The sequence below is a fragment of the Alexandromys fortis genome, unplaced genomic scaffold (genome assembly GCF_014885135.2).
Source record: "Alexandromys fortis isolate MF-2015 unplaced genomic scaffold, M_Fortis_MF-2015_v1.1 scaffold_103, whole genome shotgun sequence".
NCBI lineage: Eukaryota > Metazoa > Chordata > Mammalia > Rodentia > Cricetidae > Alexandromys > Alexandromys fortis.
The window spans coordinates 1,039,002-1,053,295 of NW_026067978.1; the positions used below are offsets into that span (position 1 = coordinate 1,039,002).

Consider the following 14,294-nt stretch of genomic DNA (forward strand, 5'->3'; position numbering starts at 1 on the left):
CCCCGCCGCCGCTCCTATTTCAACAGGGCAGCTTGTTTATTTTGCCCCCCCCCTCCCATGAGCTTACACCTGAAATAACCACACAGAAACTGTATTCATTAAAACACTGCTTGGCCCATTAGCTCTAGTTTCTTATTGGCTAATTCTTACATCTTAATTTAACCCATTTCTAATTAATCTGTGTATAGCCACGTGACTGTGGCTTACTAGCAAGATCCTAACCAGTGTCTGTCTCAGGCAGAAGATCCATAGCTTCTCTCACTCTGCCCTTCTTCCCAGCATTCAGTTCTGTCTTCTCTGCCTACATAAGTTCCACCCTATCAACTAGGCCAAGGCAGTTTCTTTATTAACCAATGAAAGCAACACACAAACAGAAGAACTCCTACACCATTTCCCCCTTTCTGTTTAAACAAAAAGGAAGGCTTTAACTTTAACATAGTAAAATTACATATAACAAAACAGGTATCAAGCAAGAATTACAGTTATAATATTTATATCTACTTTATCTTTTATCATAACTAAGGAAAACTATAACCATAAATTCTTTAACTCCATCAAAGACTCCAGAAGGATATAATATTACCTAAGTAAACAGAAAGTGCATTGTAAGCAACTTCCAAAACTCTAGAAATGACAGAGACATCTCGCTGCCTGAACAGTTACCTGAAGTTCTTCTATACCATTGGGACATCCATCTTCAGTCTACAGGCCCATAGTATCCAGCAGACTTTTCCATGAAGTAGGAAAATTCAAAGACAGTTCAGTCACTTTCTTCTGTATCCTGCAGAATGTCTCGCAGACTCTTATGAAGTAGGAACCCCAAAAGACCATCTCACCTTTAGGCAAGTTCAGTAGTCATTTCTCTACAGGTCCTGCTTGTCCAGTGAAGCAGTCCAGGCAAAAGCAGTTTCTTGCCCAAATGGCTAGCAAACTCCATGAGGAGTCTCTTCGATGCCAATCTTTCTCTTAAAGTAGCTGGTGCTGCCAGGAGCAGATGTGTCTCATTGTCCTAAGTTATTAAAACATTTAAATGCCATATTTTGAAAGACTTGAAGAATACCTATCTAACTGAAATATATCTCTATAAGTCTAGAAAATCTAACTAACATGACTACAAGCTTGACTATTAAAGATGACTCTCTATTAACCTAGTCTTTCAAACTATCTTTTCTTGTTTGATCCATCAGATTAGGCCAAGGAATTTCCTGACGTTCTTCTGTGTAACTGGAAACCACTTGAGCGTTTTAGATGGTGTTTTGTGTTCATTGCAGTTTTGAACCTGATAGTTGAACGGCTCTTTGTACAGCATCTCAAGCAATTCACCACCAAAAAAGAAACTGGCCACAGAGAGTACAGAGTAACGCTGAGACAGAAATGTAGTGACCCCAGCATGACCTTCACACATCTGTGAGTGTGGCGGTGTGTCAATTCCTGACCAACAATTATCAGTGGCTTCATCTGTGTAGGGCTCTTTTGGAAGCACTGCCACCTTGCCCTTCCTTACAGGTCTGATAATTTCACTGTCAGTAGAATCGCCAAACCAGATGTTCACATCTTCGATATCACTGGGAATATCTGATAAATTATTGTTAGATACTTCTGGAAGTATGTCAGTTGTTTTTTTTTTTCTGAGAAAGGGCGTTTCTTTTTTTTTTTTTTTTGATTTTTCGAGACAGGGTCTCTCTGTAGCTTTGGAGCCTGTCCTGGAACTAGCTCTTGTTGGTTGGCCTGGAACTCACGGAGATCCACCTGCCTCTGCCTCCTGAGTGCAGGGATTAAAGGCGTGTGCCACCACCGCCAGCCGAGAAAGGGCATTTCTAAAAGCGTCAGGAACTTGAAGATGAAGACTATTTGAATGACCAAAACACAATGTAACTGTAATGGGTTTGTGCAATTATACAGTTTTTTTTTATTATTATTATTTAAGATTAGCCTGCATGGTTTCCACCAGTGAGATCGTGCTTCATTCGATATGGACAAGACCGTGTATTGACATCTAACATTCATAACAGATGGAGCGTGAAAAAACGAGGAAGCTCGTTAGCGGTCCTAATACAGAGAAACCCTGTTTTGAAAAAGCAAAGTAAGATTTATTTTTAGTTTAGGCGTGAAGTGCGTAGGAGACTGCGCTGTGGAGGCCAGAAGAGGGGGTCAGATCCCTTGGCATTGGGGGCAGTTGTGAACTGCCTAACCTGGGTGCTGGGAACCCAGTACTCTTCAAGAGTAGCAAGTGCTCTCAACAGCTGAACCATCTCTCAGGCCCATACATACAATCTTAAAAAAACCTATTTAACTATGTCTGGGTGTTTTGCCTGTGTGTCTCTGCACCAGTTGCATGGGTGCTGGGAATAGAACCCAGGTCCTCTGGAGGATCAGTTAGCTCTCTTAACAGATGAGCCACCTCTCCAGCGCCTAAAATAAATCTCAAAGACGATGATGGCAACAACAAGAAGCAGTTGAAAATAAATCATCTTTCTCAGCTCCCCTCTGCAATCCTCCTGGGTTAACCTTCTTGTCCTTCTCCAGCTTCAGGGATGCGGCGTCATCACGTAGGGACGTAGCTGCTTCGGGCGCGCGCGCCTTCAGACGTGTACATGACGTCACCACGCAGAACCTAGCAACAGCGCAGGCTCGGGGACGAGTCCGTTATGGCTGCCGCCGCCCTGGGCAGGATGAGCCGGGCTGCGCGAGAGAAGATGCTTCCCTGGCTGGGCACCCGGGGCCTCGGAGCGCTGGCGCAGTCGCTGGTGCTGGCGTTGCTGCTCGCGCCCGTCCTGTGCTCTGGTAATGGACGCGGGGTGGCGGCAAGGGTGCGGGCCGGGCTCAGTGGGGACCGAGCGCCGCCGACTCACGGCGCTTCTCACCCACCGAGTTCCCGCGGCCGGAGCTGGGCCCGGGCGTCTGGAGCGCTCCCAGTGCGGTCTCCCCAGGCCCGATAAGTGGGGTCGTGAGATTCCGGGACCCGAGTGGGTGGGCGGGGACGGGAGGTGGCTGTGGCGTGGACAGAGTCGCGAAGAGTACGCTCCTTGGAGGAAGAGCGTACGGGGTGGGGGCGGGAGATCCCCACAGTGCTTGAAAATGGGGCGTTCGGAGGTCTTGCGGATTGGTTGGGAGACAGCCTGAAGTGATGGCCGGGGTTGGGGAGAGCTATGTCGTCTAGAGAGAGAATTGAGGTTGGGGGGCAAACAAGGCTAGGCAAGTTTTTGTTTTGTTTTCTCTTGGAAAAGGTGAGGTCAGAGATAAAGATAGCGTCAGAGACCCAGTGCCCGGACTGAACTGATTATTTCAGAGTGGAAGAGGGAGCAACTATTTGTGGGTTCCATCTCTGAGGTCCGGGTGGTTCTGGGGCTGTTGACAGAGGCGGAGTCCAGGGGCTCTGGACTGCGAGGGTCTTGGGTGGAGGAGCGGAGTTTAGAAACAAAGGACAGTCTTTGTCAGTAGTGATACCCCTCCTGGCCTTGAGATTTAACTAGAACACCTTTGCCTCATTCTAATGGATCTGTAGTATTAGAGACAGACGTTTTTGCAGATGTTACACCATAAATCAGGATATTAAAGCCTTTATTGAAAAGGAAATCTGTAAACTCTGGCAGAGATTTAGTGGGGAAACCCTACTGTTGAGAACTTAATAGTTAAGCAACATTTGACTAGTTATGTTTTTCATTCCGTCCAAGCTGCCATCCTTCTCTCCCCAAATCCTTGTTGAGTTTTCTGTTTTTTTCTTCAGATGAAAAATAGCATGATCAGGGATAGTTTTCTTTGCCAAAGGGAACGGTCCAGCCAATCACTGATTCCTTTATTTCAGTGCTAGGTTGTGTACACAGTTTCCTCAGCAACACCGAAGACAGGTAACCGACTATCCTACCAGGAGGATTTTGGAGTTTGTGGGGAAGGACTGGCCTTTCCAGGGCTCTTCTATCGTTGTAGAATATAATGAGGATATCCCGGTGGATGCAGACGTAATTGTTTTGATTATTTAATCATCTAACGGCAGCTCTAGGAGGGATCTGACACCCCTGGCCTCTGTGGGTACTGCACCTAGGTGTGTGTCAAACATAACCACCCCCCACTCCTAAGTTTGTGTGTGTATGTCTCTCTCGCACACGCCTACACCTACACCTGTTGCCTTTAAACGAGGGGCAGTACCAATTTGGATGGGGTCCAGAAGGGACATTTAGCCGACTCTCAGTGATACCTGTGTTTGTGAAGCTCAGACATGAAGTCCGTGAAGTCGGAGCTGTCTGACTTCCCTGGTCCTGAGTTCTCTTTATCTGACTAGATCGACTCATCTTTGCATCACGTGGTCCAGGTAAAACCTTGGTTTGTTTTCCTGCGCTCTACTGGTGTGTTTCTTCCACATTTTATGTCCTGGCTTCCTGGGTGCGTAGGTGTAGGCATTCACCAATGAGGAGGGAGCCCGCCTGATGGATTGAGGGAAGGGCCTTTGAGGAGGCACAGTGGTTTAGAGATGCTCTTTAGGGTGTAGTGTGCATTGTGAGGAGATCAGGTCGGATGTGAGTGCGGTTAGTGTTTGTTCTCTGAGTTGTGTGACCTTTTCAGAAGATGGTATGGGGAGCAGTTAGGGAGATTAGGAAGTGGCCAAAGGGAAGATCAGGTTGTTGGTTCTCTCTCTCTCTCTGTCTCTCTCTGTCTCTCTCTGTCTCTCTCTGTCTCTCTCTCTGTCTCTCTCTCTGTCTCTCTCTCTGTCTCTCTCTCTGTCTCTCTCTCTGTCTCTCTCTCTGTCTCTCTCTAACTGTATAATGCTCAATGGCAGCTGAATAAGTGCGTTTTCTAAATACATATTCAGACCGAGTTGAACCATTTTGGCTCGGTTGATCAGATTCTACTATTTTACAACCGTACAGACTTAGTTAAACTGAACCCACAGATGAAGCCGTGTGACAACTGAAATCCACCATCATGTTATAAAGTGCGCCTTTCCGTAATTGTTTGGTGCTACATTTTAAAGGCATACTAATATTTCTCTCAAATGTGAAAGAATAAAAGAGATAAATTGAAACATTCTCAATTTTGTTACATCCTATTTGGTATCATGTAGCCACAAGAGTTACACAACTCAGTAATTTCAGGACTTATCTTAAAACCATGTTACTTCATACATTTATTTATGTGAAAGTAGACTGTTTATGATGGACACATATTACCCACTCTGTTTATTGGAGAAGTCAATAAGATATACATTAGAGGATTTAGTATTCAGTTCTGAGCATTAACTCAGAGCAGAATAAATAACTTTCTAGGATGTATTGACCTGCAAGGATCGTGCATAAAGCTTGGTATTGTTATCTCCCATGGGGGGGGATGTAAGCAAGGAGGAAATTAAACTCAAGAAATCAGACTGGTATGATTAAAGTATTAGAATTGCAGATATGTTTTATTTACATTCTAAAATGTGTAATTCTTCAAGGGGGAAAGTATTCCGGGTCTCTCTGAAAGTATCCCATGATAGGCAGCTCTTACTGATCCTTCTGTTTAACGCAGGAGAGAACTGAGATTGTTATCTTCAGTGCAGGCTCCAGGACTCATGGGGCATTTTCAGGGATGAACCTTGCTGTTTGTTTGCGCATGCTCGTGCAACTCATTGACACGAAAATAAAACTGCCTCTGGGTAGTAAAAAGATTGGAACTCATTTCCACCTCTTGTCAATGGACTCAGCTTTTATTTGCAAAGCTAATGATCAAGCCCAGNAATATTCTGTCTGTATGCCTGAAGGCCAGAAGAGGGCGCCAGACCTCTTTACAGATGGTTGTGAGCCACCATGTGGTTGCTGGGAATTGAACTCAGGACCTTTGGAAGAGCAGGCAATGCTCTTAACCACTGAGCCATCTCTCCAGCCCCTGTGCTTTCACTTTTTGGGTGAAATTTAAGAACTCCTTTCCCAGCTCCACATATCAAAGACTTCTCTCCTTTGTCTTTTTCTAGTTTTATCCTTTAATTTTTTTATATTTTGCATGACTTATGCTTAATTAATTTTTGTTTAAGGTGTAAAAGTTCCCTGTGGGTTTCTCTGGCTCGATAGTGTGTGGCTTACACTGGTGGACTTTACACATCTTGTTGGTCTTGCAGTGTAAACAGCAGCAGCTCCCCCCATGCTCTTCCTAACTTCTGTGAGTGTTGGGGGTTGAACCCAGGACCTTGTCTCACACAGCTGGGTCCATCATTCCTTACTGTTGCTGGGGTAGAGAACCTGAGGAGACTTGACAGGAGGCAGGGTTAGTGCCTGTTATTCCAGAGGGTTCCGTCTGTGGCTGCCTGGTGCATCGCTGCTGCCCTGCAGTGAGCTGGAGCGTGGAGGAACGTGTGGCAGAGGAGGCAGCTCACCTGTAGTGCCTGAATGAGCAGCGTTCTGCTGGTTTGTGGAAGTTCTCTTCAGATGATCATTTTTTTGAGAGAAGTTTAGACAGTGGTTGTCACCGGGTGAAGGGGTGGGTGGGGTGGGGAGTACCAGAGAAGGTGTTGGAAGTGTGAGGACGCTTCAGGGAGCAGGAAGGAAATGAACTAGGAAATTACAGAATAAGCGCTTAGTGTTAAGTACAGTGTAGAAGCTTCCACATTGAATTTCAGATGAAATGAAAGCTGTGGGCAGCTACGTGGTGCACTTGGGGACAGATGCCCTTGCCAGATGAGTGAGGCAGTGTGTGAGCGCGAAGGCAGCTGGGCATTGGCCACAGCACTGAACCGTTAGGAGGAGAGATTTTTTCAGTAAGATTTGGTGGTGGCCACCAGGTGCTGAAAAAGGGAGGGTGTGAGTTTAAGCCTTAATGGATTAAGAAGACCAGCGAATGAATCAGAAAGCCACCAGCATTCCCCGAAGCAGCCTGCTGCAGAGGGTGTGGGGGAGAGCAGGTCCTGGTGGGCCCAGAGGCCGTGGGGTAGGTTGGGCTGACTCAGCAGAAGAGAGGTGGTGGATTTTGAAATCCAGATAGGAGCTCTTTGGCTGAGTGAGGACCCTGTAATTAGCAGCTAACGTCTTAGAATGAGGGGCCTTCTAGGAGTTGGTGATAGGGAGATGTGTGCCCTATTTTCTGTAGAAGAATGGGAAAATGGTGTGCGTAGAGGGCTGCACCCCTCCTCCAAACTGCAAGGCTGCGGGAGAGAAGCCAGCTGTGGAGTAGAAGGGCTGCAGGACCAGTGTGTTTAGAAGGAATCAGGTTTCTGTTAGACCAACAGGGGTGCCTGAGGCGATGCCCCAGGGCCCAGGGAGGGTTTCTGTGTGGTCACCCCTGCCCGTCCCAGCTCAGGTCCTTTAGAGACACTCCAAAGAGTTAGACAAGAAGACTGACTTGTTTGTTTGTTTTGGAGACAGGGTCTCATATAGCCCAGGGTACCTTCAGTGTAACTGTGTAGACTAAGGGTGACTTTTAACTCTAGAGCCTCCTGCCTCCTCTGCTCCATGCTGGCATCGCTCGTGTGTGTTGCTATGCCTGGCTCTAATTTACTATCTTAATGTTTATTTTTCTGGTGCTAGGAATCAAACCTAGTGCCCCACATATACTAGACTACATCCCTAATCCTACTGTCTTTTGAAAGGATTTTTGTTGTTAGAAAGTATTTTTCTGGGAGACTTCTGTCCTATTAAGACCTTGTCCCCTTTTCTGTGTACAAAGTAGATGTCAACTGTGTTACTTAAAAGAGACAGTGTTCATATGAACAGTTGTTTTCTGTGTGCGTGCATATTTGTGAAGGCCTGGGACTTGTCTTTCTAGGCTGAAGGTTTAGAGCACACATAACAAGGTATGTTTGTTTGTTTGAAGAGTAATTAAAGGTGGCCCCAAAGTTCTTCAGCAGAGGCGACATTCAGCTAGAGACTGGCCTGTTCAGCTTCAGCAGCTGTCCTCTGGACTAGACTGCATTGGTTCTTTCTACTGTGTGGAGTTCCTTCTGGAAGTCTTAGCACAGGCTGGAAGATGGTGCAAGCATTTGTTTTCATTTTCCACCCAGAGGCTGCCTTTATTTTTAAAATAGGCTGTAACTTAGCTTGCAAGTTCTAGTTTCAGGTTCCCATCCCTTAGAATTTTGGTGTTTTGTAAATTCTTTAAATTTTATTTATTTATTTATTTTGAAGAACCTTCAAGTATGACTTAGAAATGCTGTCAACAACGAGTCTGTAGCCTTGTGTGCTGGTTATATGCTTGAAACAGGAATTTTTAGAGTAATAGCCTGGACTCTGGCTGCCCTGGCAAACTAGGCTCTGCCACCTATCCCCAATATGCAAGTTAGATCAAGGACTAGTGAAAAGCAGAGAATTAATGTGGCCATACTGGGAAGAGGTAGAAACCAAGAAAGGGGCACAGTGACCCCAAAGTCCTCTTTTTGGGATCCTAAAACCTTTTAAGTTTATGCATGGGAGGGGGCAGATTGCGCATAACTGAGCATCCTGTTCAGGGTGTGGTCTGGGATTCTTGTCTAGTTTGGTTCTGCAAGGTGATCAGAAGATTCTATTGCTTGAGGAGACATGGTGGTTTGGGGGATGCACTTCTGTTTTGGGGTGCACCGTCTCCCCAGTGGGCCACTGCTCTGTCCTTGGAGGGTCTGCTCAGCAGACTTGAGTGCCTGCAGGGTTAGGGCAGCAACTTATTTCTCTGCTTGCAGCCTTGAAAGGGGATGATGTGTCCTGAGTGCTTTTCTTACTGCAGGACACAGAGAAATGACGGCTTTTAAGCGTGGTCACTTTCTGAGCTCCAGTTGAGGGGCCAGTTTTTAGCAAAAGCAGTTTCTAAGTACCTGTCTCATAGTGTGCTTAGTTCTAGCATGTGTGTGCGCATGTGTGTACGTGTGTGTAGTAGGTGATTTCCGTGACTCACTTGACCTAGGATTAGCCTCCTCTCTTTCTGCTGTGGGGGTAAAGTGGAGCCTGGACAAGACTGGCTGAAATCCATTCTTCAGTAAAGGGAAACAAACAGTAGGTTGTTTGTGCTGACTTTGCCCGACTTGAAATCAAATGTTTGCTTGCTCTTTGAGTAGCAGACTGTGCCTCAGTGAGTTTTTTGCTTTGTTCAATTTGTTACTGAGCAAAACAATTATTACCTGAGATTAATTGACCAAGAAGAAATGTAATTGAATGCTGGTCACTGAGACTTCACTGGATCTTAAGAGAAAGCTGCAGGAATTTATTATACTGAAGAGAAATGCTTAGTAAAAAAATTGTAAATGCTGTTTTCTCTTACTAGAGAGAAAAAGTTGGCAATGTTGGGGTGCTTTTGTTTTTCAGATCCTGCAGAGAACATGCCACCAAACCCCACTACTTCTCCTCCAGCTGCACGGACAGCTGGAAACAGCACCCAACCTTCTGTTTCCCAGATCAGCACCACTTCTCCTCCGCCAGCCAGTACACAGAAAAATGGAGGCACCTCTGTGGCACCCACCCTCTCCACTGCTCCTTCTGTGTCCCAGGACGAGGCTGATAGCAATGAAGATCCCAGCATGGAGGAGGAGGATCTTCTGGCACTCAACAGTTCCCCGTCCACAGCCAAAGACTCTCTGGACAATGGGGACTACGGAGAGCCAGACTACGACTGGACCACCAACCCCAAGGACGAGGAGCCTGAAGATAATATAAACATAGAGATAGGCAGAGAGGACAGGCACTTCAGGGGCTTTGAGGACTCAGTGAAGGTGGTGAAGCTCCCGCCCCCAAACAGAGAAGATAGCCATTTCTTTTTCCATCTCCTTATTTTTGCTTTCTGTGCAGCTGTTGTTTATGTAACGTACCACAACAAAAGGAAGGTAAGTTGGGATTTTAGCCCCTTCTGTAGTGCTCCATTGTCTCAGCCATACTGTGTAAATCCTTTCAGTCAGGTTGACTGTGGTGATAAAACGGTAGCGTTTCTATTGAAGCTGCGGCTCTTGTACATTAGACAATGGGGATAATGCTCCATGTGCTTCTAGGAAATTACTTGTTTTTCCCCCATAATGAATGAAGCCAAAGTCTAGCGAGTTACTTATTTTTCAGACAGGGTCTTACTATATAGCCCTGGCTATATGGTATTCACTGTGTAGATCAAGCTGACCTTTGAGCTCAAAGATCCACCTGTCTCTGTCTCCCTTCCAAGTCCTGGGGTCAAAGGCATGCACTCCTCATCTGTCTTGCATTTCTTAATTTAGTAATGATAGTTTGGTGGGAATACTTGTGGGGTAAGAATACTAATTGAATACTCCTTTTAATTTATTATGTATTGACAATGATTTGACAGTAATGTTATTTTCTGGTTGTACGAGGATTGGGCTGAGGATGTGGCTCCATTGATAGAAGTACTTTCTTAGCGTCCATGAAGCCCTGGGCTCACTTCCTAGCACTACATAAACCTGTGATGTCAGCACACTTCTGTAGTAACAGGAGAATCAGGAGGATCAGGGATTCAAGGCTATCTATTGTCATCTCTGACTGCACATTGAGGGTCAGGCCAGCTTGGGATATATATTTAAGACCATGTCCCTCATGCTCCCCCCTCCACCAAAAAAGGAGGAAATAAAGGTCTTTATGTATAGCCAGGTGTAGTGGTAGGTACATACTTGTAATTTTGGGACTTACATACTTGACACTTGGGAGGTAGAGGCAGGTGGACCACTGTTGTTCAAGGCCAAACTAGAGTATGCAAAACTGTGTGTCTCCAAACTAAACACACAACCAGGGATGGCGAGATGGCTCAGTGATTAAGAGCATTGGTTGGTTTTGCAGAGGACTAGGTTTCTATTCCCACTACCCACTACTCTCTGTAACTCCAGTTCCAGAGGTTCTGGCAATAAGTAATTAGGTAAGATAAATAAATAAATGGATCTGGCCATAAAAAAAAAAAAACAAAACCCAGATGCCCAGAACAATAAGTTTAATGTAGAAAATTCAGAAATCTGAAGACTTTAGGGGAAAAAAAAATTAAGCTGCTACTCAGAGCATTAAAATATATTTTAGTGTATTTCTGGTCCACAAATATACATGCATGCTGTAATTTTTTTTTTTTCTCTCTTAAGACAGGGTTTCTCTGTGTAGAGCAGACTGGCCTTGAACTCACTGAGATCCACCTGCCTCTGCCTCCCAAGTGCTGGGATTGAAGGCGTGTGTCACCACCACTTGGCTGCATGCTGTAATTTTTTTTTTTGATTTATTATTATGTATTCTCAGTTTTCTGTCTGGATGTATGTCTGCAGGCCAGAAGAGGGCACCAGATCTCATTACAGATGGTTGTGAGCCACCATGTGGTTGCTGGGAATTGAACTAAGGACCTCTGGAAGAGAAGGCAATGCTCTTAACCTCTGAGCTTTCTCTCCAGCCTATGCTGTAATTTTTTTTTGTTGTTTGTTTGTTTTGTTTTTCGAGATAGGGTTTCTTTGTGCAGCCCTAACCGTCCTAGAATTAGCTCTGTAGACCTGACTGGCCTCAAACTCAGAGAGATCTGCCTGCCTCGGCCTCCTGAGTGCTGGGATTAAAGAGGTGCCACTGCCTGACTTGTATATGTTTTCAGAGCTGACTGTTTAGTATTGAATAAGCGAGTGGTGTGCTCTTTCCAGTCCTCAACATTTCTCAGTTGCCTGTATTTCTTTGTGTAGGGTTGAGGTATCATTAGGTTTCCCTGCCCACTTAGGCACCATAACATACTATTTAAAAATAGTGTTTTATATTTGCATAATTGATTGTGCTCTGATCCTATTGGACAGTTAGATGATTCCAAGTTTTGGTTCATGAAGACCATGTCTGTGCTGGAATTGCTTTCCTGGGTTAAGGAGTAACCTAATAACCTAGGCATAAGCTAATGGGGGCTATGTGCCTTTCGGAATGCTAGAGGAGTTCAGGCACAGCTTTCTCAATATATGATCCTCTTGAGAGCGTGGTTCTTGTGACTCAAGCTGTCTGTCTTCCTCGTTGAGGCATTAATTTTCTTGCCTGAAAAATTACAACATGGACCAGTTAATTTCAGGATGTCTTTCAGCTCTGAGTGTTGGTGACCCAGTGACAGAAAGCAGCAGACAAACCCCTGGAGTCCCTTCTTAACTGACCTGAGCTGTGTGCTGACACTTGGGGGGCAGGTAGTCTCCTGGTCTCCGCATCATGCAGCCTTGATCAGAGGCTGGAAACGGGTGTCATTTTATGTGATAATTAGTTTTGTGTCCCAAAGCCTAAGCAAGATCCTGCTCTTGTTACAAAACCACTACCAGATAAGCTTTCTCTTTGGCATGTCTAATTGCTTTGTTTTATTTCAGATCTTCCTTCTGGTTCAAAGCAGGAAGTGGCGTGATGGCTTGTGTTCTAAAACGGTGGAGTACCGTCGTTTAGACCAGAATGTGAATGAGGCCATGCCTTCTCTGAAGATCACCAATGATTATATTTTCTAAAGCACTGTGATTGGAGTCTGCTTCTTCTGTCATTTTATTTGCTTGACTTTTATATGATGTCGTGCAAATTCTGCCACAGGCAAGTGGCGCTTAACCAAGAGGGGGCCCTCTCTTTTGCCTTGGTGCTTTGGGAACTAAATGTCACAAACAAGGAATATATAATTTTTTTAATCTGTTCTTTAGAGCTAGATTCAATCAGGTTTCTGAAGTGTGAGTTAAACCTTATTGTATATTTTTTGTAGTAGTTATTATTTTCCATTTATTGTGCCTCTGGCAGCACTGTTCCCTTTGAAAGACCCCAAACCAGAACTAAAGTCTCATGGGGCCGAGCACTGCTGTTTCTCATCACTTGCTGCTGTCCAAATGCTGGTTTTCCTCTTTCTATTCTGTTTCTAATTTTGAGATGGGGTCTTACTGAACAGCCTAGGCTGGCCTCGAACAGTTGGTCGTTGGATTCTCAGATGCTGGTACTGCAGGTGTGGCTGCCCCACCCACTTCCAAATAGCCTATTTTCAAACATATTTTTGTTTGTGTGTGGTACAAACTTTATTATACAAGGATATCATGATATATTGCTTTGTTTTACAGCAACATGTTTGCCACTCTTTCCAAACTGCTTTGAAAGATGGATGGCAAGGCGGGCTCAGTCAGTGAGGGCGCCTGCCGCCAAGCCTGACAGCCCGGGTTCAGTCTCAGGACCTGCATGGTAGAAGGACAGAGTGAATTCTTGCAGGTTGTTCTCTGACCTCCACATGTGTGCATGGCATTCGTGCACCTACACACATGCTTCTACACACATAGTAAATAAATGTAATTATTAAGAAGAAACCCGCTTTGGATGTTTTTTGGCACTTGAGACAGTGTAAGATGACATGGCCGCTGATTCACTCACCACACGTTAAGCTGGTTAGGAATTCCTGCAAAATGGCCTGCAGTTCCCAGTGAAGGCAGCCAGATGATAGGTGATATCAGCCATTGGCTAGGGCTGCTGGGTGGCGCTTCGGTGGACGCTGTTGAACAGCAGTTACGTCAGTGAGCATTTGGTTTCAGCCCAGGTTCCAAGGGTTCAGGCGATGAGCAGAGTTTAAAACTCCAGTCAGAGTTTTTTTTTTCAGTTTATTTCTTGCTGCACAGTAAATTTGAAGAGACTTTAGAGACCCTTATCACTTAAATGATGCCGTGTCTCGATCCTGCAGTTAATGTGATAATCTGAATATAGTAGTGACATTCAGACTCCCTGCCGTGTTTTATTATGTTGCCCCCCCCAAACTGGAATTCTTTATGTATTTCATGTTAGCCTGTCTTTTAGAGTTGGTCGGAATGTAAATGTGTGATTTGAACCATGGTTGACTACCGAGCTTCACTGCAACTCTCCAGAAAGCATAGCCTTCACTGTATGCTCTGCAGAGCCCAGGTGAACCAGCAGCCACGCCCCTGTGTGAGCACAGAAGCAGCAGCGCTGTCCTCCCCTCAGGACAGGTGACTGTCGGAAGGATGGGCAGCGTAGTGAAATGTACCTGGACTGTTTTATTGCAGTAGTTTTTTTCATATTTGAAATTGTATTATTTAATATTTTGAATAAGATTTTAAGAAATAAATGGCAAAGATATAAATCTGTGCTTTTGTCAGTGTGTTTATTACAGTGGTTACAGCAGGCCTGTGCTGGGAGGAAGTGAGCCCAGCCAGTTGTTGCGAGGCCCTGTTCAGCCAAGGAACTCTGCCTCTGCCTCTAGGATGCCACTTACATTCTGAATGCTTCCTTAGGCCCAGGTTGTCACTGGGTGCTGACATCTGCTAACACCAGCAAACTGGGATGGCGAAAAAGGCTTGCAGGTGCAGGTCAGTGCAGGGTTTCCCGGCGTGGGCTCCTTGTCTGTGTCCCTGGTGGCAGATCTGGGCTTCCCAGGAACCTCCTGGTGCTGGTAGGTGCTAAAGGTGCTGCCTG

General features: G+C 45.3%; 1 protein-coding gene across 1 annotated transcript; it reads left to right on the forward strand.

Moving 5' to 3' along the window:
- The first annotated feature begins 2,607 nt into the window (after nt 1-2,607).
- Nucleotides 2,608-13,966, forward strand: CUNH5orf15 (chromosome unknown C5orf15 homolog). Its single transcript, XM_050157800.1, has 3 exons — nt 2,608-2,784; nt 9,234-9,748; nt 12,218-13,966. Exons 1-3 carry the CDS (start codon nt 2,649-2,651, stop codon nt 12,347-12,349), a joined length of 783 nt encoding a protein of 260 aa, XP_050013757.1. The 5' UTR covers nt 2,608-2,648; the 3' UTR covers nt 12,350-13,966.
- Nucleotides 13,967-14,294: the final 328 nt, after the last annotated feature.

Bases quoted from the DNA above. Each gene is read 5' to 3' on its own strand.
- CUNH5orf15 (XM_050157800.1), top strand. From the start codon at position 2,649: ATGGCTGCCGCCGCCCTGGGCAGGATGAGCCGGGCTGCGCGAGAGAAG. The intron at 2,785-9,233 runs GTAATGGACGCG...TTTGTTTTTCAG, and splicing joins CGCGCCCGTCCTGTGCTCTG to ATCCTGCAGAGAACATGCCA. The intron at 9,749-12,217 runs GTAAGTTGGGAT...GTTTTATTTCAG, and splicing joins CGTACCACAACAAAAGGAAG to ATCTTCCTTCTGGTTCAAAG.